The sequence below is a fragment of the Molossus molossus genome, unplaced genomic scaffold, assembly GCF_014108415.1.
Source record: "Molossus molossus isolate mMolMol1 unplaced genomic scaffold, mMolMol1.p scaffold_m16_p_6, whole genome shotgun sequence".
Lineage (NCBI taxonomy): Eukaryota > Metazoa > Chordata > Mammalia > Chiroptera > Molossidae > Molossus > Molossus molossus.
In genome coordinates this window covers 7,566,069-7,592,528 of record NW_023425399.1, presented here as the reverse complement: position 1 = coordinate 7,592,528, position 26,460 = coordinate 7,566,069, and the positions used below count along the sequence as shown (strand labels likewise).

At 49.6% G+C, this 26,460-nt stretch overlaps 1 protein-coding gene across 3 annotated transcripts in view; it reads right to left on the bottom strand.

The window, feature by feature from the left end:
- ATP9A (ATPase phospholipid transporting 9A (putative)) overlaps positions 1 to 26,460 on the bottom strand; it is a 119,669-nt gene that overhangs the window by 87,016 nt on the left and 6,193 nt on the right. The window contains exons 1-3 of one of the 3 annotated variants that reach the window (XM_036244556.1): positions 24,755 to 25,016; positions 5,487 to 5,631; positions 2,965 to 3,078 (exon numbers count right to left, since the gene is read on the bottom strand). In XM_036244556.1, coding sequence (XP_036100449.1) covers positions 2,965 to 3,078; positions 5,487 to 5,631; positions 24,755 to 24,996 — 501 coding nt within the window. In that variant the 5' untranslated portion in view covers positions 24,997 to 25,016. Of the gene's footprint in view, positions 1 to 2,964; positions 3,079 to 5,486; positions 5,632 to 10,310; positions 10,395 to 24,754; positions 25,017 to 26,460 lie in introns of those variants that run through there. The other 2 variants (XM_036244557.1, XM_036244555.1) reach the window with 2 other exon arrangements.

Genomic DNA, 26,460 nt, shown 5'->3' with positions numbered 1-26,460 from the left:
TCAATGTTTCCCTCTCTCTCTCTCTCCCCCCCTCCCTCTCTATCTGAACAAAAAATGGAAAAATGTCCTCGAGTGAGGATTTAAAAAATAAATAAATAATAAAATAAAAAACGAGACTATTTTCTGAGAATTTTCTATATGCCGGGAGCGATCGGAAGCATTTCACAGGCTTTATTTCATTTAATCCTCCCAACGAGCCAAGGAAATAGACGTGATCACCCGTTTTACAGGTGTGGAAACCAGGGCTCAGAAAAGTTTGTTCCAATTACACCACTTCTCATCCAAGCCCAGCCCAGCCCGGCACCTCAACCGCTCGGCTCCTCCCCTTGAGCCACGCGCTGAGCTGGGCTGGAAACCGGAGGACTTCCGGGTGCTCACAGGCATTTCAGAGAGGCTGGCCGAGAACTAGACGCCGGTCCCCTGCATCAAAATCTAGGGCACTGAGGGCAAGCCAGCTGGTCGCCTAGAAAGAGGTGGGGTCTCATTCATCTTTGACCCCAAACCCCCTTCCTTGTCGTCCCTGGAAAGAGAGCCAGAACTACTACAACACAAACATCCCCCCCAGGTCCTGCACCGTCCCAGGGGGGGCAGAGCTGACTATAAAAGCGGCCAGGATGCAGTCAGTTCGAAACCTCAGGGTGGCCCGAAGGCCTGCCCGGCTTCTCTCCGTGGCCACGGCCCCAGGAAAACCAGGTGAGTCGGCGGTGTACACTGCATGCAAGTCGGGCTTCGGCTGCTCCTGGAAAATCCGAGCAAAGTCTCAGCGAGGAGACGGGGCTGGCACAGGGGGGGTGGGGCCTCCGGGTCACCCAGACCCACCACTGCTCCAGCTCCTTGCCCCGTCCCACTGTGTCTGTCCCGAGAGGCTTCCGCAGACCCTGGAGTTTGCCGTCACAGGTGCGGATGCGGAAAATACTCGTATCAGATAAGGGAACGGGCCCGGCTGTTCAATTCCCAGTCAGGGGTGTGCAGCAGCAGCCGGTTAATGTCCCCCCCCCCTCTAAAAATCTATAAAAACATATTTAAAAAATTTTTTTTCCTTTATTGATTTAGAGAGAGAGGAAGTGAGAGGGAGAGAGAGAAAGAATCATCCATGAGAGAGAACATCGACTGGCCGCCTCCTGCATGCCCCCCACTGGGGATCGGGCCCAGAACCGGGGCATGTGCCCTGACCGGGAATCGAACTCCCAGCATAACTCGCCCATAGACAACTCAGGCCAGACAGAACGGCTCTCACCTTCCAAATGCACCGTCATGGCTCGTGTGGAAGAAATGAAACCCCCAGCTCTCCTCAGGGCTGGTGCTGCTGCCCTGACCGGTTTGATAACATGGCCCTCACGGCGTGTAGACCCCACTCACGTCCCGTAGCAACTGGCTCCCTCCACCCCATAAATGCCCGGCCACCAAATCCTTATCGGCTCCCACACGCCACCAATAAAAACGTTTGTTTTTGTTTCTTTAAAGGTGACTTAAGTCTCTTCTACTTTAACAATCTTTTTCCGCCCTGGCTGGGAAGCTCAGTCGGTCAGAGTGTCACCCCAATACGCCAAGGTTGTGGATTCGATCCCTAGTCTGGGCATATACAAAAAGGAACCAATGAATGCATAAATTAGTGGAACAACAAATCAAAGTTTCTCTCTCTCCCCCTTCCTCTCTCTAAAATCAATTTTTTTAATCTTCCAATTAAAAATGTAACCATATGTGTGAAAAGATAATTTAAAAGATAAGTGTTCCCCCTGAGTTCAGCTTAGAAAGTAGAAAGCAGCAGTTAAAAAGTTCGTGTCTCGGGCCCTGGCCAGTTTGGCTCAGCGGTTAGAGCGTCAGCCTGCGGTCCGGAGAGACCCGGGTTCGGTTCCCGCTAAGGGCATGTACTTCGGTTGCAGTTTGTCCCCGGCCCTGGTTGGTCGTGCGGGTGGCAGCCACTCGATGTGTCCCTTTCACATCGATGTTTCTCTGTCTCTCTCTCTTCCTCTCTCTCCCTCCCACTCTATCTGTACAAAAAAATGGAAAAATATCCTCGGGTGAGGATTAAAAAAAAAAAAAAGTTCGTGTCTCGGGGAAAAAGAGACATCGGATCTGCCCGCTCCACCTCTCAATCATGCTGAGCTTCCTTCTGGTCTCCAAATGCTCTGAGCTCATGTCCACCACAGGCCCTTTGCACGGCTGCTCCCTGTGTCCAGAACACTCCCCCCTCTGCTCTACTCTCCTTCTCATCACCTCCTCAAGAGGTCTCTCACGGCCACCTTGACTAGGCTGCCCTCCACGCCTCCCACGCCCACCTTCATCCATTCCACACACACTCGCTGTGCCTGGGTGCCCGTCTGTCCAATAACCTTATTCTGTCACCTTCACAGCATCTTCCACAATTAACAACAATTTTATCAACCTGCTTATTGTCTCTCCTCTCTGAAACTGACTCCAGGAGGGCAGGGATGTGCATGTTCTGTGCACTGCTGCACCCTCGCACCCTGCACAGTACCTGGTACATGGCAGCTGCTTGATCACCATGTACGGGAGGGGAGGGGAGGGGAGGGGAGGGGAGGGGAGGGGAGGGGAGGGGAGGAGAGGGGAGGGGAGGGAGGACATTCTGGCCAGTTCCATCACACCTCATACCCACGAAAGCACAGAATCTGTTATTTTTTAAAACCCTCACACGAAATACTCTATACAGCAGAGTAAACAGGAAATGGGATCTCAGGAAACCGTGCAAACAGCACAGTCCAGGAAGACGGAGGCTGTGTCCTCTCTTCGCTGAGACAACGAATGACTGAGAGGCCGGGGAGTGAACGGCACAGGCCTCGCTATGGTTCGACTCTGCCGGTGGAGGGAACGGAGCTTCGACCTTACAATCTTGGGGACGCCCGACGTGTTGGCTTGAGGGCGTCCACACCTCGGGCCAGAGCGACAAAGAGCTCTCTGTCCCCAGGCCTCCGCAGTCCCCGAGCAGGCGAGGCCATTACTCACCAGGGGAACCCAGTAGGTGTACAGGGCACCCAGTCTCATCTCAGGAACAAACTGGGAGCAGGCGAGAAGTAAGAAGTAGAGGTTGAAGAAGTACTTGAACTGGTTAAACAGCACCTGGAGCGGAGAGGGAGAGAAGGGGACACTCAAGGCTTGTCTGGTGAGGGGGCAGGTGTAGTGGGAGGGGCGTGATGCTTAAAACTTTCCCACAGGAGAACGCCACGGACGTGATACTTCGCATGAAATTTCAACACTTCTGCACGTAAGAACAAGACAACCCTAGAAGTAAAAATGTAAATAATGACACTCGTGGGAATTGAAACACCAAATTCAAGACCGTGGTTACCCCGGGGTAGGCTGGGTCTTCAACTGTATCTGCTCTGTTTCGCTTCTTAAACCCTCTATTTTGTAAGCATGTGTGAGTACAGGTAAGACACTCAAAATGGGTTTTAAGAATATGTGTTAGGCCCTGGCCGGTTTGGCTCAGCAGTTAAGAGCGTCAGCCCGCAGACCAGAGAGTCCCAGGTTCGGTTCCTGCTAAGGGCACGTACCTCAGTTGCAGTTTGTCCCCGGCCCCGGTTGGGGTCGTGTGGGTGGCAGCCACACAATGTGCCTCTCTCACATCAATGTTTCTCCCTCTCTCTTCCTCCTTCTCTCCCTCCGGCTCTATCTGAACATAAATGCAAAAATGTCCTCGGGTGAGGATAAATAAATAGGTGTTAGTGGGAAATGCTCATGCTGTAAAATGACCCGAAAAGCAGGATATTAAAAAAGATTTTTAAGAAAATTGAAAGTGAGATAAATGCCCTGTCTGCAATGTGATGGCAATGCCATTAAATGCGTACAGAAGAATCCCAGCTGGAGGCGGGCGGGCTCCGGCACTTGACTGCTCCCATGTGCCCTGGCAGGGAGGCCCACACACGACTCGGCCACCGGGCAACGAGTGAAAACGACGTGTTTCTCCGAGGCAGAGGCTGTTAAGAGACACTGTTCAACGCCCTGCTCTTCCTGGTCCCGGGGACGTTGGTGGCCGTGTATTCCAGAAGGCGCAGCTACCCGATGGGAGAGAGTGGCCAAGTCCACATCAGGATTTCCAGGAATGAGAAATAAACTTTTTCTTGACTTAAGATACTGAGCCCAGCCAGTATGGCTCAGTGGATTGAGCCTTGTCCCGTGGACTGAGAGGTCCAGGTTCGATTCCCGGTCCGGGCACATGCCCGGGCTGCAGGCTCGATCCCCAATGAGGGGCATGCAGGAGGCAGCCAATGGATGACCTCTCTCATCAATGTTTCTTTTTGTTTTAAATCCTCACCTGAGGATATTTTTCTATTTATCTTCAGACAGAGTGGAAGGGAGAGAGAGAGAAACATCGATGAGAGAGAGACCAGGGCCGGGGACGAACCACAACCGAGGTATGTACCCTTGGCCAGAATCAAACCCACAACTCATTGGTCCTCGAACCCACGCTCTACCACTGATGCAAACTGTCCAGCATTCACATCAATGTTTCTCTCTCTCCCTAAAAATATCAATGAAAACATATTTCTAAAAAAGATACTGAGATTTGGGAGGAGGAGTGGGGAGGGCTAAGATAGCTAGCAATGCATGTAGTCAAAATCATCCTTTAAAAAAACTCAAATTGACTTTAAGCTACAGCATGATGTATCCGTGTTTTGTATTATCTTGCAATACATCGAACATTGTAACTTTGTTTTCCTTTCCAGCAGTCGGACTGGCTGCTGCTGCTTCTCAGCCCATCAGCGTGTGGAGGCCTCGCAGGATGAAAGCAGGTGTTTCACGTGGGTGTGCTGGGGAAGGCTGGTGTCCGTGGATTTGTATAAGCAAAATGGAAACAATCATTTAGAGCAGAATGTTTACAGAAATTCTTTCTCTGGAGGGTAGGATTAAAAGGATCTTCTTCTTTCTTTTTCTTTTTTTTTTTTTAATTTCTCTATACTCTTATTCCCCCAACTTTCCTACAGCTAAATACATGTTTTTTGTTTTGTTTTTTTATCCTCACCCGAGGACATTTTTCCATATTTTATTCAGATAGAGCGGGAGGGAGGGAGAGAGAGAAAGAAACATTGACGTGAAAGGGACATTATCAAGTGGCTGCCACCCGCACAACCCAACCAGGGCCGGGGACAAACTGCAACCGAGGCACATGCCCTTAGCGGGAACCGAACCCGGGTTTCTCTGTACCGCAGGCCGACGCTCTAACTGCTGAGTCACACCGGCCAGGGCTAAATATGTGTTTTGTAATGATTGGGGAGAAATGTAAGCGCTGCTGGGTTTTTGGTGTTTTGGTTATAATGCGAAGTTCCCGTATCTTTTGTCTTACGCACAGCACACTAAATAAAGGTGAAGGTATTCCAACTCATCAGGTCGCTAGTAGTTAAGGTGGCGTGGCAAAGACACGGTGTGTTCACAAAATCTGCCAGGGGACCTTCGTCTTCTGAGACTGGCACCGTTGTGTATATTTAGTGTGTGAAGAAAAAACAGATGCGGTCCCTGCCCATACATACCCCAGGAAGAAAGGTAAAGAAGTTGTACTTCTGATTGTTGATGACATTTCGAGGGTACCTCTGGTCCCTCTTCTCGGGATGCCCCAACCAGACCGTGCGGGGCCTGGGCTCTCCTCCACCGCAGCATCTCAGCCACTCACAGCACCTGTGGGAAAGACATGCCCACCGCATCAAGGCCACGCCCACCGCATCAGGCCACGCCCACACCTGCCCACCCTTCTCAGCATTTTTCTCTCCACAACAGCTCTCAACCTGTGGGGGTCGAACAACCCTTTCACAGGGGTCACCTAAGACCACCGGATTTCCGATGGCCTTAGGAACTGAGACACTGCTCCTGTGTCCTTCTCCAGGCGGGTCCGCCCACATGCAGATAGTCCCACATACAGATACGCCCACATACAAGTACCCAGCGTGATGACATCATTGCGCCAACCCCATCACATACACCCCGTACAAATACAGGTGTATGTGACGGGTTGGCACCATCATGTACTTATGCGGACCAGTCACACATGTGTAAAGAGCAGCTACTGTGTAGAAAGAAGCTACTCTGTTAAAAGCAGCTACTATGTTGAAAGCAGCAGTATTGGAGATAAAATGACACTTCATGAATTATAATTACTGGGTAAATGTAAAATCATGTACTGTAAAATCATCAACTACTGCAAAAAAATATCTGTACCATGGGAATTTAATCTGGATGCTTATCAGTCTTTTTATATTCAGCTGTGGTTGATGTGAATACTGCCCCCTTGTAATAGTAACAGGTAAGTAAAAAAAACAAACAATACAGAGAATGGTAAATCATAGGAAACTTCAATGAACTGTATTGACTAAACTATGCCATGTATCATCTTTTGTATTATTAAAGCTATTGTTAGATACTATTTTCATTAGCAAACCATCCCATGACAATGGATTGTGTAGAGAAGAAGGTTAAGAAAATAAAATATAGTGAGGATTTTTTACAGTATGGTTTTACCTCAATAATTACAGCAGGAATTGAGAAACCACATGTGTTATTTGTTGTGAAGTTCTATCAGCCAAATCTATGAATCCGAACAAACTAAAACGCCATTTTGATAGCAAGCATCTGAGCTTTGCCAGCAAGGCTACCAACTATTTTAGAAGCAAAGCTGATGGACTCAAGAAAGCCAGACTTGACACTGGTGGCAAATACCACAAACAAAACATAGCAACCGTTGAAGCTTCATATTTGGTGGCACTCAGAATCACCAGAGCTATGAAACCTCACACCATTGCTGAGTATTTACTGTTGCTAGTGGCCAAAGAAATTGTTCAAGTTATGATTGGAGACAAAATTGAGTGCAATTTCCTTTCACACCATTGCTGAGTATTTACTGTTGCTAGTGGCCAAAGAAATTGTTCAAGTTATGATTGGAGACAAAATTGAGTGCAATTTCCTTATCTAACGACACTGTCCACAGAAGAATAGACGACGTGTCTGCTGATATTCTTGATCAGGTAATCCAGGAAATTAAATCTGCTCCACTTCCAATATTTAGCATCCAGCTTGATGAATCTACAGTCGTTGCAAACTGTCCACAGTTACTGGTTTGCGTGAGGCATATTAATGATGGCGACTTTAAAGATGAGTTTCTTTTTTGTAAACCTCCTGAAACGACAATTACTGCACGTGATGTATTTGACACAGTTGGCTCATTTCTGAAAGAGCATAAGATCTCTTGGGAAAAGGTTTGTGGTGTTTGCACAGATGGTGCTCCAGCTATGCTAGGATGTCGATCTGGATTTCAACGTTTGGTACTGAATGAGTCACTGAAAGTCGTCGGAACTCACTGTATGAGTCATTGGCAAATATTAGCAACGAAGACGCTGCCACAAGAGTTACAAGAAGTAATGAAAAGCGTCATAAGTTCTGTAGATTTTGTAAAGGTGAGCACTTTAAACAGTCGACTGTTTTCGCAACTGTGCAACGACTTGGATGCGCCAAACAATGCTCTGCTATTTCATGCTGAAGTGAGATGGTTGTCGACAGGAAAAGTTCTAAGATGTGTTTTTGAGCTTCATGATGAACTCAAAACATTTTTTAATCAGAAAGCAAGACCACAGTTTGAAACTTCAGTGATAAAAGTGAACCACAGAAAATAGCTTACTTGGTTGACATCTTTGTCATCTTGAATGAGTTAAATTTATCACTGCAAGGACCAAATGCAACATGCCTCGATTTGTCTGAAAAGATCCGATCATTCCAAATGAAACTTCAGCTTTGGCAAAAAAAAATTGGATGAAAATAAAATTTACATGTTGTCTACCTTATCTGCTTTCTTTGAGGAACATGACATTGAACCAGGCAAAAAGATTACGATAATTTCTGTGAAAGCACACTTGCACATGCTTGCAGACGAAATTTCATCTTACTTTCCAAATCTACCTGACACCCCATTTGCACTTGCCAGAAGCCCATTCACAGTCCAAGTTGAAGATGTTCCTGAGACAGCACAAGAGGAGTTCATTGAACTTATTAACAGCGATGCAGCAAGAACTGATTTCTCTACAATGCCAATTACAGAATTCTGGATCAAGTGTTTGCAGTCATGTCCTGTTCTGTCTGAGACTGTGTTGCGCCTTCTTCTTCCATTTCCAACAACATATCTTTGTGAAACAGTGTTTTCCAGTTTGTTGGTTATCAAGTCTAAATACACTTGTTGTGGAAGATGATGTTCGTTGTGCTCTTGCAAAGACTGCCCCGAGAATTTCTGATCTGGTGAGAAAGAACCTATGTCAACCTTCACACTTTTTACGCATACTGTCGCAAAATGTAACAATGTAGTTTACTGTCGTTATAGTAAGACTGTTACCCATTGCTACACCATGCTTCAAGACAAAATTTCATTTATTTGTAATAAGAAATAAATATTTCACAATATATAATTACATATTGTTTTGCGATTAATCACTATGCTTTATTTTTTTTTAATTTTTTATTAATTTGTTTTTGTTACAGATGTTTCTCATTTACCCCATTGACACTCCCCCCCCCCCGTCCCATCCCCTTTTGTTGTCTATGTTCATTGGTCATGCACACATGCATGTAAGTTCTGTGGTTTATCTCTTTCCCCTACCAACGCCCCTCCTTTGAGGCTTGTCAGTCTGTACCCCATCTCTATGTCTCTGGATTAATTTTGTTCAGCATTTGGTTTAGTTTATTATATTCCACAAATAAGTGAGATTATGTGATATTTGTCTTTCTCTGCTTGGTTTGTTCTGCTTAGCATAATACTCTCCAGGTTCTTCCATGCCATCTCAAAGAATAAGAGATCTTTCTTTCTTACAGCTGCATAGTACTCCATTGTGTACATGTACCACAGCTTTTTAACCCACTCATCTACTGATGGACACTTGGGTTGTTTCCAGATCTTAGCTATTGTAAATAGTGCTGCTATGAACATAGGGATACATATATTCTTTCTGATTGGTGTTTCAGGTTTCTTAGGGTATATTCCTAGAAGTGGAATCACTGGGTCAAATGGCAGTTCAATTTTTAACTTTTTGAGGTAACACCACAGTGTTTTCCACAGTGGCTGCACAGTCTGCATTCCCACCAGCAGTGTACTAGAGTCCCCTTTTCTCCACACCCTCGCCAGCACTTGTTTGATGATTTGTTGATGGCGGCCATTCCGACAGGTGTGAGGTGATACCTCATTGTTGTTTTAATTTGCATCTCTCTGATGATTAGTGATGTTGAGCATTTCTTCATATGTCTCTTGGCCATTTGTATGTCCTTTTTGGAGAGGTGTCTATTTAGGTCCTCACTATGCTTTAATTTTGTTCAATTTGTAACAATGAAAATACATCCTGCATATCAGATATTTACATTATGATTCATAACAGTAGCAAAATTAAGGTTATAAAGTAGCAACAAAAATAATTTTCTGGTTGGGGGGTCACTACCACATGAGGAACTGTACTAAAGGGTCGTGGCATCAGGAAGGTTGAGAACCACTGCTCCACAACATCTTCAGCGGGTCCGGACCAGAGCCATTCTGAGGCTTCATCCTTCGGGGAGATGGGAAACAAAACTGAGGCTCCTAAGAAGCTAGGGTCACAATCAAAGATGCTTTGTCCCCAAGCCCAAATTTTTTTTTTTTTTGGTATGTGCCCCTAACGGGAACCGAACCCAGGGCTCTCTGGTCCACACCAAACTGGCCAGGGCCCAAGCCCAATTTACTTTATTTCATAAACTAGAATTCATTTCTAAACTGGTAAGACTATTACTTTTACATGCTACAAACGAGAGAAGGCAGCTCAGGACAGTGGAATAAAGCACCCAGTTTGCTGAGATGTGAGAGACAGCTCGGTCTTACTCAAACCCTCGATTCTTCCCATCAGCCCTGCCGTGAAGTTGCTGGTCACACCAAGGCCACTGGGTCAAGCAGAAGGGGAGGAGTCTCCTTTCCGCCCCAGCTCGTCTTTTCAGCTACAGAGAGAGATGGTGACTCAGAACCCAGTGTCACCTAGAGACGGGCCAGCGTGCAAGGTGGAGGCAGACTGGCCCTGACTGCCACCCTGACCTGGCTGTCCAGGTCACCAACTTACAAGGCAAGGGAACACCTGGGAACATGGCCAGCGCTGGCCAAACAAAGCTACTCTGAGAACCACCCCACCCCCAACACCAAAAGGCAGCTGGTCCTCCAGGGGAGCCCATAATCACGGCAGCTGGGGAGCTGCAAGCCCTCGTGGGTACTGCAACAGAAGCACCCCACGCTCCTCTCGCTGCCTTGCACGGTTGTGGGAGGAACCGAGCCCGGCCGGCCGAAGTGAAACCAACCAGACAGGACTCACATAATTACTTGTCTGCCGGGACCTCCCTTCTCCACTGGTCCAACAGGCCAGGCCGGCCCTGGTGGGGTACTGGGCCCAGGGCTGAGCAGTCCCTGGGCATCGACTCACAGAGCAGCCAGCCAGCGAGCTGCCTGCCCAGACGCTCAAAATTTCCATGCTGCAACATGATGCTGCTTCTTAAAATAGCATCCTCTTCCAGGAAATGGGTGCTCGGGGACGGTGGCTCTGATAAGGACAGGTTTCACTTCTAGTAACTCGTTTGTGTTGGCACCTAAGTTGCCCAAACGCCAGACACACACAGATGCCTCAGAAGTCCAACCCATTCCTGCTTTTGGGTGTGAACTACCCGGGCTGGCCACCGGTGGACACTCTTAAGTGTCGAATGAGTGAAGGGTGGAAAGAAGGGGGGTTCATTGGACAGGGAGCACCCTTCTATTTACAGAAAATGTCTAGATGGTCATGACTGACTCCCCTGTGAACCAGAAATTCTCTCCCCACCCTACGATAACCCCGTAATGATGGACCCCACAACTGCCTGCCTCTAATGAAAGCTAATGAATGAATTTAAGAGAACCACATAGAGTCAGGCTGCTTACAGAAGCGTTGTCTGTTTCGTTTGAGCAGAAGGCTCTGCACAGCACACTGTTCCTTCGTTTGCAGGTGTGTGCATGTGCCCAGAGCGGCGGGACATTCATTTTGGTGGCAAAAGACTAGAAACAAACCTGACTGGTCACCAACCTGACTGGTTCAATGAACGGGGAACGTCCACAAAATGGAATTCCCAACAATCTGAAGACTGAGGCTGAGCTGTACACACCAAATGGCCCCAGTGCAAGATATGTTAAATCAAAAAGCAAGGAGCCCCGGCCAGCTTGGCTCAGCAGTTAGAGCGTCAGCCTGAAGACCAGAGAGTCCCAGGTTCGGTTCCCGCTAGGGGCACGTACCTCGGTTGCAGTTTGTCCCCAGCCCCAGATGGGGTCATGCGGGTGGCAACCAGTCAATGTGTCTCTCTCACATCGATGTTTCTCTCTTTCTCTTCCCCCCTCTCTCCCTCCCACTCTATCTGAACATAAATGCAAAAATGTCCTCGGGTGAGGATAAAGAAAAAAGAAAAGCAAGAAGTCACAGCCAGTGTGGCTCAGTTGGTGGAGCACCATCTCATGCACCAAGAGGTCGCCAGTTCGATTCCGGGTCAGGGCACAGGCCTGGGCTGCAGGCTCAATCCCGAGTAGGGGGCGTGCAGGAGGCAGCCAATCAATAGTTCTCGCTCATCGATGGATGTGTCTCTCTCTCTTTCCTTCTCCCTTCCTCTCTCTCCCTAAAATCAATACAAACCTATTTTAAAAAAGAAAAGCAAGGAGCTGAGAGGTGCATCTGGGATGCTAGTCTTTGCATGAAAGCAGCACATGTGTGCAGACACAGGCTTACATGTGTAAAAAAGACCCACGATGGTCTGTCCATTCCCTGGGCTGTCTTAGGAATCAATAAATCAATTCTGTTTTATTCTACTTTGCTCAAGCCAGTTTTAGTCGGGTATCTGTTCACCACTACCCCCAGACCTCCCATCTGACAGTCCTGTCTGCTAAGGCTGGGCCCTCCTAAAGACAAATCCCTGCGGGGCCTGTGCCTGTGGAAGTCTAAGCTTCCCAGGCGAGCAGGCGGCACCGAAGGCCCGAGTCCTGCCACCCTGACCTCTCCATTCCCGACTCTTCCCGGCTGCGCTGTCCGCAGGTGGCTGCTGTCTCTTTACCCTTTAAGAAAATAAGGTAAGAGAACTCAGTCCCTCACTCCCACAGGCCACATTTTCAGTCTCAGTAACACTGTGTGGCCAGTGGCTGTGGACTGGACCGTGCAGACACGGGACAGCATGACAGAAAGTTCTACTGGACAGTTTACAGCACCTCTTTCAAGACACCTCGTTCAACTTGTTGTTTTAAATTTTTTTAAATTGATTTTTAGAAAGGAAGGGAGGGATGGAAGAAGGGAGGGGGGGAGAGAGAAACATTGATGTGAGAGATGCATCCATCAGCTGCATCTTACAACATGCCCCGACTGGGGAATCGAACCCACAACCCAGCTAATGTCCTGACTAGAAATTGAACCCATGGCCTTCCAGGAAAACACTCCAACCAACTGAGCCACACTGGCCAGGGCACCCACCTGACTCTGGAACTGATGTCGGTGACAAAGAAGGGAGACGAGGACACTAGAGAGTGGACCCCACAACTGGAGGAAATTTTCTAAACAGTTTCCCAAACTTCAGCCATTTTCACACATACACACACAGCATTTCTATGATACCCAACTCCCTGTGCTTTCGAAATTCATGATTTGCCTGAATTTGCATACCTCACATCAGTGATGCTCAACCAGGGGTGGAGGTTAACCACTGGGACAGTAGGCAGGGGAGACCAGGGTGCTGCTAAGCCCCTCCAAGGCCCCCACGACACAGAATGACCTGCCCCCAGATGCCAGAGTGCCCGGGTCAGAACTCCATTTACATAAGTGTATTTTAAAAGGTAATTGCACACCACTATCATAAATGGAAAACCAGCACCACCTGTCACACCCAGAAGCCAAGTATCAAAATCAGCACCATGAAAAGTTAACAAGGCTGAATTCCCACTGGATCAGGAGGCTGGAGCCTACACCCCTGCGGCTGCTGCTCCTTCCTGCCAAGCCCCACGCCAGCTGCGCCTGCTGTTACTGGGCGGCTGGCAGGGTGCGCGCTGCGGAAGGGAAGCTGCACCAGGAAGTGTCTTGCTACACACCTTAGTGTCATTTCGCTCCTGTCCCTCAACTACTTCGACTGTATCACTGCAGCACCTAGGAACATCGCCTGCCCAGATTTGGGGAAATAATGTGCCTCGGCGGAAGCCTTGGGCTTAGTGGCAAATTTACAAGTGACCAAGTTCCGCCCACCTGTCCAAAGAGAAGAGGAGGTAGCTGGGTTCCTTCTCAACTTCTGGATTTATAACCTGCAGATCTCTTCCCTAGTGGCTGCTGCCACAGCCCATCTGTCTAGTGGTGGACTTGAGCAACCCCCCCCCTCCAAGGTCTGTCGTGACAGTTGTCACCAGTGTCATGGATTGCTGCTGCTGCTGTTTCTTAATACCAAACAGAGCTGTCTGTTGTAGGCCGGGACGAAGGCACTCCTACCCCACATTCTAGACAGGCTGGGGAGATGGGCCACACGAGGGAAGCCTAGGAGGGGAGAATGAATGGAGAGGCTGAAAAAGAAGGAACAGGCGAGAGCCACCGGCTCAGAGCAGCAGGACCGTGTGGCAGGGGTGAGGAACACCGGCTTTCGGGCCAGATGGACCTGGGCACACCTCCCAGCCCTGCTGTGTGCCTCCCGGCTACTCATCTTCTGTGACCCCTCTCTCCCTCTCTGTGGACAGAATAATAAGCCCCGCCTTGCTGAATTACTAAGAGGATTCAAGAGTTTTATATAGAAAAGGCACCGGACAGGACCTAGAACATAACAGGCATTCAACTAACAGTAGACACTGAGCCCTGCCAGGTAGCTCAGTTGGTCAGAGCGTCCTCCCAATACACCAAGGATGCAGTTTTGATCCCCAGTCAGGGCACCTATAAGAATCAACCAATGAAGGCATAAACGAGTGGAACAACAAATCAATGTTGTTTTTCTCTCTCTCTCTCTCTAAAATCATTCAATCCATCAATCTTCTTTGAAAAAATAAGAGATTTTTTTCTCAAGTTATTTTCTAGATTAAAAATCCAACCACGGAACAATCTTCTCGCCTGTTGGCATCAACAGCTATTAACTAGGTTAAGACGTTAATAGGTATTAACTAGGTTAAGGCTAAACACATTTCGTGGGCATTGCTTTCAGCGTAGACCATGTAAACAAAGAAAACGCAAAGCAGAGTTTTCCTAGGATCTGACTCTAACAAAGGTTCTGACGAGGCGGTGCAGCAGCTTCAAGGGAAGAGCAAATGGCAACAATGTTTCTGGGAAGCAGCTGCTGGAACAGGAGCTGGCCTCCAGCGCAATGATCAGTCTGCTCTGGGTGCCACGCCACCAGCAGGCACTCGGTAAATATTTGAGCTGCCCGCATGACGCACCAACCTTTCCGGAAGCCAGGCTCCAGGAAGCAATGGGCTCGTTGTTGACACTGGGAAGATCCAGGAAGAATGTAAAAAAAACTCAGAGCAATATAGCAAAAAGTCCACGGGATTAAGGGGAGGAGGGTGAATTGCTCTCCACCCCAGGGACACTTAGCAATGTCTAGAGGGCTGTTGGTTGTCACCAGTGCAGGTGCAGGAAAGGGAGGCAGTACTGGCATCAAGCAGGTGGAGGCCAGGGATGCTGCTCAGCCTCCTACAACACACAGGACAGCGCCTCACAGAGGAGGAGCCGGCCCCAAATGTCAATCACCCCGAGTCTGAGAACCTGGTCCGGGGCAGCACCCTCCCACCCATTTCTGCAGTGATGGAAATACTCTACATCTGCGTGGTCAAAGAGCAGCCATTGAGCCATGGGACTAATGAGCACTCAACATGTAAAATTTAAAGGTCATTCCATCAATTTAATTAATTTAAATAGCCATATGTATCTAGTGCCTACCATATTGGATGGCAGGTCTAGAAGGATGTAACCCAAATTGTTAAGTAAATGTGCCCGGGGCAGGGGTGGGGATGAGGGTGGGGGACACGGGAAAAAGTGGAAGGGAGGTAGGAAGCAAAACTTTTTTTTTTTTTTTTTTATCCTCACCCGAAGACATTTTTCCATTTTTTGTTCAGGTAGAGTGGGAGGGAGAGAGAGGAACAGAGAGAGAGAGAGAAACATCGATGTGAAAGGGACACATCGAGTGGCTGCCACCCGCACAACCAACCAGGGCCGGGGACAAACTGCAACCGAGGTACGTGCCCTTAGTGGGAACCGAACCCGGGTCTCTCAGGACCGCAGGCTGACGCTCTAACCGCTGAGCCAAACCGGCCAGGGCAGGAAGCAAAACTTTTACTCTTGGTTCCAAAAGTCTCTAAGTGTGCCCGGCTGGTGTGGCTTAGTGAATGGAGCACCGTCTCATGGACTGAGAGGTCCCAGCTCAATTCCTGGTCAGGGCACGTGCTCGGGTTTCAGGCTCGATCCCCAGTAGGGGTGTGCAGGAGGCATCTGATCCACATCGACGTTTCTATCTCTCTCTCCTTTCCTCTCTCTCTAAAAATATCAATAAAAACATATTTAAAAAATAAATAAATAAAATCATCTAAGTGGCTAGATTTTTTAAAACTAGGAGAATGTAAAATTTCAAGTCAGAAAGAATGCAAAGAAGGACCCTAGTTCACTGACATCCAAGCATAACTCTGGCAACAGGATGCTACCGGCTCAGAGGAAAACAGAACCATAGCGATGAAAAACGTCAGTGTGGCAATTTCTCTTTACATGGGGAGCTCCGAGGCTCTGCCAGCGTGGCTCCGTGGTTCAACGCCGACCCCTGCACCAAGAGGTTGCCAGTTCGATTCCCAGTCAGGGCACATGCTCAGGTTGTGGGCCCGATCCCCAGTGGGGGCGTGCAGGAGGCAGCCAGTCGATGTTCTCTCTCATCGATGTTTCCATCTCTCCCTCCCTCTCCCTCTCCAAATCAATTAAGAAAAAAAATTTTTTGATGAGAAAATACAGTGATACCTCGGTTCTCGAACGCCTTGACTTTCGACCAAATCGGTATTCGACCAGGAGATTCGAGAAACTTTTGTCTTGGAATCCGAACAAATATTTGGAACTCGAACTTCCGAGATGAGCCGAGTTGAGCCGAATGGCGTTCATTCGGCCCAGCGCGCCTTGCTTGCATCAGCAGTGTGAGTGCAGAGAGAGAGTCACGCTTTGTGGAGAGTCACGCTTTACACTGAATTTAACCCTTAGACATACTGTACACTTTTATTTCTTGTTGAGACTTATGTTTTTCTACATATTATATACAAATTAGGCCAGTAAATAGGCATTTTCTGGGGCTTGGAACGAATTAATCCTGTTTCCATTATTTCCTATTGGGTTTCATTGCTTCGGTTCTCGAACAATTTGGTTCTCGACCGTCCTCCTGGAACGAATTATGTTCGAGAACCGAGGTATCACTGTAAAAATAAAAGAAGAGCTCAGATCCTCTGACCTAGCATGTCCACCTGGGGGCGCGGACCCTAAGCAAACACAGGGACAGCCCAGCAACGGAAAGTGCACACGGATGCTCACAGCAGCACCGAGGGCTCGAAGCCTGGAAATGACCCCATGTCCCGATGGAGGGACGCCCTGTGCAACGACCCTGCAGACATGAAAGAATGAGGTCACACACTGGCAGGTCCAGATCCGGGTGATGAATCCAGAGGGAGAAAACATACAGCTAAACACATGCAACTTAGTATGCTCTACTTTAATTTAAAAAATACATGCTACCACACGTATGCGTGGGGGGAACATGGGAAGCAAATACACACAGCCCACCAGTTATCTCTGGCTCCCCGGAAGGGCCGACGTGGATGGTAGGAACTGTGGCCCTTCCCTCCTCCTCCTGCCTTACGTCCTTCCCCACTGGTCTCTTTCTGCCCGGCGCGCCGTGACTCACACCATGTCCCACCCCCACTATGACTCAATAATTATGGACTCAAGTCCACGCCTTTGACCTTTGCATCCCAGGCCCTCCATTTAGCCACCGGCTGCGGCCAAGGCAGGTGAGCTCTGACGGCTGGTGCTCGGACCTTCCCTCCCTGGTCCACTTTTCTGCTACTCCCGAGCCCTCTGCAAGACACACACCAGGCTTTGAGGCCAGCCCACCTACCTACCCTTCCAAACCCAGCTCTGTGCTCTCCCCGAGGAGAAGAGGAGGAGCTCTGAGCACCTCTACCCTGACGGGCAAGCTCACACCCACAGAAGCCTAGCGAGCACATAAAGGAACACGGGTCAGGGCACACTGTGGGAAGGAAGAGGCCACCCCCAGCTCCCGCCAGGAGATGGTCACACAAGCCCAGCACGAGTCTCCTCGATTCTTCGAGCCAGAGATGAAACGGACTTGGATGTGCAAAGGCTCAGTTTTTGGCAAATGATTCAATGTTTAAATTTAATGCAAAATAAAACCCACACTGAGACGTCATGTTTTATTTAGCGTGATGACCAATATCAAAAAGCATGCTGACACCCGTGTTGGGCAGGGTGGGCAGATACTTGCACCGCGGGGAGGGGCACTCACTCTGTGAGGGCGGGGGACCCTCCTGGCCTGTCCCAGGCCCAGCGCTCAGCACTCAGACCTTCCTCCTGACCTTACGCACTTGCAGTGGGTTTAGGTCACTGGCTCACGGGTTGTAAACCAGGTCTGGTGCCACAGTGCCCGGCCAGCACCCGGAGCCCACAAAATGCCACAGGACGGAATCCAATGACCACATGGAAGGAAGCTCCTCAGACACCACAACAACACGCGAGAATATTTTTAAAGCGCTCGGTGTGGGCCAGGCGCTGTGGAGAAGTCTGCAGTGTGAATGACGTCCCTTAGTGCCCACAACGGTCCCAGGGCAGGTGCTCGCAGGCGGGGTGACAGCACCTCGGGCTGCCCTGCAGCTGGGGAGAGGCAGAGCCGGCTGGGGTCCGCGCTCTTAACCACAGCGTTGGAGACCGCATCCCGCGGTAGGTGGTGACAGCCGCCCCTGAATCATCGAGACGGCCACCCAGTGAAAAAGCCAGTGACAGGGACACAGCAGGGACGCCGCAAGGGTCGCAGTGACACGGCCCAGGTCCACCTAGCTCCTCCCTCCAGCACAACCCACCGTCGGCCTTGACACTGGCTCACACTGCTGCTGCGCCTCCCACGAGCCCCCGGCTTTGGGATCTAAGCACTCCCCACATGAACTCATCGAGCCCCCAAACGGCTGAGCACTCCCTCCACGCGCATTTGGGAGAGGTGGACTCACTCGCCCGTGGTCATGCAGCTGGTAGAAAGAGGCAGAGCCCAACCGTGAACAGAGACAGCATCGCTTAAACCACATCCTCAACCCCTCCAGGTCCTCCGCAGCTTTGCTGGCCCATTTCTCTTCCCAGACTCCTGTTCCCATGGAGACCTGGGCAGGCCACAGCCCCACACCACCCCACCTGAGACAGCCCAGGGAGGCCAGGGAGAAGTTTCCAAGGAAGGCGCTGCGGTCTAGTAAGACAGCCCAGGTGTGGAAGGGCCCCCGCCAGGTAGCACGGTCTCCCCTTTTCTGATGTTAGTGCTGCAGGGGTGCCGCCAGCCTCCACCCTTCGCTGGGAAGCCAGACATCATGCCCTTGGCCCTGTCGTCTACATCCAGCTCTATCATGAGAAACTATGCGTACACTTTCCTTTATCCACTCCACCAAGGATGCTTAGACTCCCACACATCTTACATAACTACTAAGCACGCCACCGCGAGGGGTTAAGTTCACCCAGCACATCCACAGAGCTTGTATTGTGTCCCCAGCCAGCCACAGGCCTCTGTTCTCCACCCCCGCCCAGCTCACTCTTTAATAAACAGGAAGCCCAACTGCGGTGGGCAGAGAAAGGGGAGCACTCGGTTTTACCTCTTTCCTTTGAAAACCTTCCAATCTCATGGGCATGTGCTGGGCATAAGCAAAGCTACAATGACAGGTGGAGGCATTGCCCATATCCTGACCTGGAACATGGGGCAGTTCTGGGTTACACTGGGCAGAAAATGACAGACTCATCCCAGAAAGCCCTGGGATGCACACGCGGTCCGTTCAACCCAGCGACCTGGGATTCCAGCCTATGAAAATTCTCAAAATGTAATGGGAAGTTCATGCATCAAGATATCCTCTCTAGCCCTGGCCGGTTTGGCTCAGCGGTTAGAGCGTCAGCCTGCGGTCCTGAGAGACCCGGGTTCGGTTCCCGCTAAGGGCACGTACCTCGGTTGCAGTTTGTCCCCGGCCCTGGTTGGGTCGTGTGGGTGGCAACCACTCGACGTGTCCCTTTCACGTCGATGTTTCTCTCTCTCTCTCTCCCTCCCACACTCTATCTGAACAAAAAATAGAAAAAAATGTCCTCGGGTGAGGATTAAAAAAAAAAAAAAAAAAAAAAAAGACATCCTCTCTAGACTAAGTTCTAGTTTTTTATTTGTATTTTTGAAAATATATTTATTTTCTTTTGTCTTTTATTGTGGACAGTATTACAGGTGTACCCCAATTTTCCCCCATTTACCCCCTCCCAGCCCCTGCCCCACCCCAAGCCCTCACCACACCTACGTTCTAACTTACGATGGCAAAAATGAACGGAAATCGTGTCCCCTCATAGTCATTCAATAAAAACACAGAAGGAAACATGGCTCCATGTTAACGACAGGAAGGAGGCCTTTAACTAATTCTAGCTACAGCATCTTCTCGGTTCTCTTTAACAGGAGCCACTCCTATTTTTTTAAATAAATTAATACTTTCACAATGGTAAAAACAAAACTGTAGAGCCTGACAGTCCCCCGCAGGGTCCGAGCTGGGGAGGGTGCCCAGGCGCAGCCGAGCGGGCCAGGTCCCCCCGGGCCACGCCAGCCCTCTGGCTCCACGGGGCTTTGTCCAGCAGGCCCTCACTGGGCACAGAACAGCCCCTGTTCTGACAAAGGCTCGGCCCCGGCGCTTGGAGACGTCGGAAATCTTGGTGATGCAGCAGAAGCTGCTGGAGCCCGTGGGGACTGAAACAGGGGCCGCCCCAAGCAAGTAGCAAATCTGGGATCAATTTGAGATCTGTAACCCCGGCCTCAGACAAGCTGCTGCTGTGGCGAATTCCTTAAAGCAACAGGCTAAGTGAACGAGAAAGGAGGAGAGAGGGAAGAAGGGAGGGAAGGAAAGAAGGGAGAGAGGAAGAGGCCTCCCTTTGCTTTCTGTGCAGAAGGCTGTCCCACTGCCTGTCCTCCTCCTGGCTCCCACACACACGACCCGCCTGCACTGCGGGTCCACCGTGTGCGCCCCCCCCCCCCCCATGAATTTAGACCGCAGAGTTCCTAGGGGATTTTAACATTTTTCCAAATAAAAGTAAGGGCACTGGGAGCAGGCAGACCTGACTGGAACTGTAGCTCCTATTCTTCATCATTCAATCAACACACATTTATTGAGCACCTACTACGTGCAGTCTCCAGGCTGACCACTGGAACGTATCAACAAGACAGAGGAGGGTGCTGCTTTTATGGAGCCTACTGTTTTGCAGGTGGACAGGGTGGCAACAGAAAACAAGCAAAATAATAATAATAATAATAACAACAACAAACAAGGACACATCGCTGGGTGGAAGGCAGCTCCTTCAGAGGGGGTGGTCTGGGAAGCATGTCTAAAGAAGAGACAACTGAGCTGACCTGTGGGACAGAAGGCAGCAGCGTGAGCGCCGTGTGGCCCTGGGCTGGCGGCTGTTCACCTCTCTAACCTCGGCTTCCCGGGAAATGGATGGACTGTAGGACTGTCGATGCCACAGGACGATCCACTGAAGCTGCCCAGGGCAGGGGTGATGCCACCTCCAAAACCCACCAAGTTCAAATTCTACGATGTCACGAGAGGGAGACTTCCTGTAGGCAGGGGTTACTGTCTGGTGTTTGCTGCTCTTTCCCCAACATTAAAACTGTGCCAACCCTGGCCGGGTAGCTCAGCGGGTTAGAGCATCATCCCGATACCCCAAGGTTGTGGGTCTGAGGATCCCCAGTCAGAGCACATACAAGAATCAACTAGTGATTGCCTAAGTGGAACAACAAATCGATGTTTCTCTCTCCCCCGCCGCCACCCCCCTCCTCCCCTGCTCCCTTCCTCTCTCTCTCAAATCAAATTTTTTTAAATTCTTTAAAACTCTGCCAGGGACAGAGTAAGTGCTCAGCAAACACTGTGGAGTGACAGTGGCGGCCTCTGCCATGTGCATGCATCAAGGCTGAGACTTGCGGCTCGGCGCTGTGATGGGCACGGCTGTCCCGGGAGTGTCAGGCTGCCGGGGGAGCTCATCCCATCCCAAACAGGTGATAGCTCGGCTCTGGGGCTCTGTGCCCCCCCTCTGTGCGTCGTTGGGGTGACTTTGCTTTGGAGGGCCGATATTCAGAATGAAAACATTACTTAAAAAGTGAAAACAGGAATTGACTTGTGAAAATTGAGGGCCTGGGGTTAAGTGAATTAGGGAACTCTACTCAAAGAAATATTCTGTTGCCATTTAAAGTGTTATTTACAAAGGACTTCGTGATACAGAAAAGGCCTTATGTTACGTGGGAAAGGTAGGGAATAAAAATACTTGCGCTACATGGTTATAATGTATAGGCAACGTACACACAGAAACACAGCACAAGCTAAAATGGTCCTGTTGGTTGTGGTTGTCTTTGTTTTTTTTTTGGTTGTTGTTGATTTCTGAGAGAGAGAGAGAGAGAGAGAGAGATGAAGGGGTGGGGAGGGAGACAGAAAGAAACATTGATTTGTCACTCCACTTATTTTTTTTATTTTTATTCTCACTTATCTTCAGATAGAGTGGGAGGGAGAAAGAGAGGAAGAGAGAGAGAGAAACATCGATGTGAGAAAGACACATCGAGTGGTTGCCACCCACACAACCCCAATCGGGGCCAGGGACAAACTGCAACCAAGTTACGTGCCCTTAGCAGGAACCGAACCCGGGACTCTCTGGTCCGCGGGCCGACACTCTAACCACTGAACCAAACTGGCCAGGGCTGTCACTCCACTTATTTATGTGCCCTGACCAGGACTCAAACCCACAACCTTTGTATATTGGAATGATGCTCTAGCCAACTGAGCTACCAAGCCAGAGCAGTTGTGGTTGCCTCTGAAGGCAAAGTTAACGTTAGGATTTCATTCAGCTCTTTTCTCTATCCTACAAGGGTTTTTCTGTTTGTTTCCTAAAATATTTTTTCTTTATTGATTTTAGAGAGAGAGGAAGGGAGAGAGAGATAGAAACATTGATGAGAAAGAACATAGATTGGCCGCCTCCTGCATGCCCCCCACTGCGGATTGGGCCCACAACCTGGGCATGTGCCCTGACCGGGAATCGAACCATCAACCTCTTGGTGCCTGGGTTGACGCTCAACCACTGAGCCACACCAGCTGGGCTTTTTTAAAATTAATTTATTTTTGTTACAGATGTTTCTCCTTTGTCCCCATTGACACCCTCCTCCCCAACCCCACCCCCATTCTACAGTTTTTAATACACATGCACACGTTTAATTTTTGTTTTAATCCTCACCCAAGAGTTTTCCATTTATCTTCAGATAGCATGGGAGGGAGGAAGGGAGAGAGAGAGACTCATCGACTGGTTGCCTCCCGCAAGAACCCAACCAGGGCCCGGGACCGAACTGAAACTGAGCTACCTGACCTTGACCGGAATGGAACCCGTGGGCTGATGTTCTAACCGCTGAGCCCAGCTGGCCAGGGCTACACATTTACACATTTTTTTACATTTTATACTTATAAAATACAAATAAATGTAGATAAATATATTACATAAAAATTTGATACATCAAATGTATATAAATGCATATAAATAAAAAATACAAATACATAAAAATAAATAAACTGCATACTTTTTTATTGTTTCCTTTCTCATTTAAACTACTCAAGGACAGGGTGTTGGCTGCTGGGCTGGGACTATGTTGCCCAGTTTAAGTTCAAAGTTCACATGACTTGGCTAACCTATATGTCTAAAACCCTCAGATCAAGAGAAGGAAGCCTCAAGCAAATAAATCATTTAAAAGAGAGAGAGAGAGAGAAGAAAGCTGCACTCCTTGTGGTACTGCTCTGTTCCCACGAGGGAGGCTGGAACGAAAGGAGACAGACCAGCCCACATGTAGTGAGGCTGAGAGCCCCAGACTCTGGCCCTGCCAGAGACACGGCAGCGAGCACTGACACTGTGCGACACTCCCCAGTTATTCCACGGCGGACACACACATGCGCGGGGCCCGGCCAAGCCACAGCACGTGGGCTCAGACATGTTCACAGCAGCACAATCACAGAGCCCAGTCTGGAAGCAGCCCCCGAGCCCACCCAGCAAGAGCAGAAGGGTCAGAGAGGAGATACACCCCACAATCTGGGACCCCCATGCGGCCACAGGGATGAACAGACTCCAGGGTGGGGCAAAAGCAGGTTTGTGAGTACGCAGAACACAGCGTTTATTCTTGTATCACTGTGTACGCATTTCTGGGTTCTTTTCCAGACGAACAACGGGAAACTTACTTCTGCCCCGCCCTATGTAATACGCATGCATCGTGGGAGAATCGTGTACTAGGACACTGAGCCAGAGCAGCCAGGCACCAGGGAGCAGGTGCAGCTTGATGGCAGCTGGCAAAGAACCCTCTGCTGTTAGCAATCCGGGCAGAGGTGGGGGTGGGGCTTCTGAGCAATAGGCTGTTTCTTTAGCTGCAGCTGGTTACAGGAGTATGTTCACTTTAGGAAAATTCACTGAGCTGGCCCAGCCACTGTGGCTCAGTGGTTGCGCGTCAACCCAGGCACCAAGAGGTCACCAGTTCGATTCCTGGTTAGGGCACATGCCCAGGTTGTGAACCCGATTCCCAGTGGGGGGCATGCAGGAGGGGGCCAATCGATGTTCTCTCTCCTCGATGTTTCTCTCTCCCTCTCCCTTCCTCTCTCTCTCTCTCAAATCAATAAAGAGCCTTGGCCAGTTTTGCTCAGCGGTTAGAGCATTGGCCTGCGGTCTGGAGAGACCCGGGTTCGGTTCCCGCTAAAGGCACGTACCTCAGTTGTGGTTTGTCCCCGGCCCTGGTTGGGTCGTGTGGGTGGCAACCACTTGATGTGTCCCTTTCACGTCGATGTTTCTCTCTCTCTCTCCCCCTCCCACTCTATCTGAACAAAATATCGAAAAATGTCCTTGGGTGAGGATAAAAAAAAAAATCAATAAAGAAAAAATAGTAAAGAAAGTTCACTAAGCTGTGCATGTATGAGGTGTGCCCTTGAGTGTGGATGTATACGTATATATAGAAACTTGTGCATAATATTTTAACATCAGTTTATCCAGGGAATCAAACACACCAGGTGGGACAAGTGGTCACACCTGTTTCCCACTTGGTCCTTTGATTTACCTGGACACAGGTGTCATTCCTTGTAAGAGAGCCTCTAGTTGCCTTTAGTGTGAGCAGAAGAAAAATGAGAGAAGACGGGGGTGGGGGATTCTCCAGTTTTAAACTTTATTTGGGACTTTACTGGAGACTGGCTGCATAAACGCCAACAAGGGTTCAGATTCAAATGATTTCCTTTCACAGGGTGAGGACAGACACGGCGGAAACAGATGTTCTGCCCTCTCCCCCCACTGGCTTGAATGTGTCTCCCGCAGAGAGGGTGAGAAAAGACGTGCGGACCAATATGTAGCTGAAAACATGTTTCTGAAGAACACACACTTACTAGGATAATTCAAAGTTTCCAGAATTTCCCTCGGTCATAGTTTCTGCTCCTAATTAGCTTTCACCAGGAACAACGGGATACATACGTACTTACCTCCAAATCACAGAAGCTTCAAAAAGCCCGAATTCCTTCCCCCTGGACAAAACCACCTGTTCTGAATGGACAGGACAGAAACACTCACGTCGGGAAGGGCACCCAGCCGGGCCGCAAGGCAATTCGCTGCCTAAGTTCACATCAAGGGAAAGTGCATCTTTTAAAAACTGAGAGCCAGGCCAGTGTGGCTCCGTGGCTGAGCGTCGGCCCATGCGCTGAAAACTGGAATGAGTCTTTGCCATTCCGAAGCGAAACCATTCTAAAGGGCTTCTGTCCCTCAGTGTTGTCATCTGTCAAGTAGGGTTGTCGGGAGGACCGAGTGGGACAAGCCACAGAAAACTCTCAGAACAGGCACCAGGAAGTGGTTGACAACGACAACAATGCTCATCAAATTAACCTCCGCAACCCAAGCGACGAGAACAGCCACTGCACCAAGTGCAGCCTGGAAATGTGACTGCTGTTAACTCATTAAGCAAAAGGAAACATCTGGGGACAGTGCGCGGGGCCTCCATCCAGCCTGCACAGCACGCGGTGAGTGATTTAGGTTGGGGGCGGGGGTGGGGGGGTCAGCTCCAGTCCACAAGACTGTGCAACATGCTTCCAGAGAGCTCTGGAGGCTGGACGGGCGAAAGCCAGCTGCTGTGGAACGCGTCAGCAGCAGCTGAAGATACCGGCGTATTATTAACAATACCGAGCGATACCACACCAGCCCACAGAGCCACACGAGGTGCTTCTTGCACTGTTTCCCGGGGCTGCCATAACAGAAGAGCCAGGTGGCTTGCACAACAGAAATTTGTTTTCTCAACGTTCTGGGATTCCAAGGTCAAGGTGTGGGCAGGTTTGGATTTCTCCCACCACCTGTCCCCTTGGCGTGCAGAGAGATGGCTGCCTCCTCACTGGGTCCTCAGATGGTCTCTCCTGTCGCCCTGGGTCTCTGTGTGTCTTAATGGCCTCTGCTTAGAGACTGAACGAGACTCACCCTACCGGTCTCCTTTAACTTTTGTCTTCAACGACTCGACCTCCAAACACAGTCACACTCTGAGGTGCTGGCGGGCAGGACTCCCACATGTGAATGAGGGGAGGGGTACACATCAGCCCTCCGTGCTTCCCAAATGTTCTCTTCTAACAGCTCAAAGCTTCCTTGGTTATTAAATCAGAAGCTGACCTCATAGCTAAGAACAATAGTCCAAACATGAATTTCCTGCGCAACGGGTTTTTCTTTTTTTTTTTTAAGACAGGATGAAGTCACCTTTAAAGGACAACAGGGACCAGCGGCTCCTAACAGGTGCCACTTTGGCCCCTCCCCCCACCGCTCCTCACCCCCCATGGCTGTTCACACTTCACCTGCTTCTTCCCCAGGGAGGGCAGCGGAAAGGCTCCTCCCTGGCAGGTGGCAAATGCCACAGGAATCTAAACGGGAGGAGGCAACAGCGCCCGCCCCTCCTCCCCTTCCCAGACGCCTTTCCTTCCAGGGCCGCCTCCAACGGGAGCCTCCCATCACCCCTTCACACTGTGTAGACAATGACAGAAACAACATCAAGATCCCCAATCCACTTGGTAAACTAACCATTGTTTTTTGTTTCTGTTTTTATTGATTTGAGAGAGAGATGGGTTTGTTGTTCCACTCATGTATGCACTCATTGTTTGATTCTTGTACGTGCCCTGACCAGGGATCAAACCCTCAACCATTGCGTATGGGGACGACA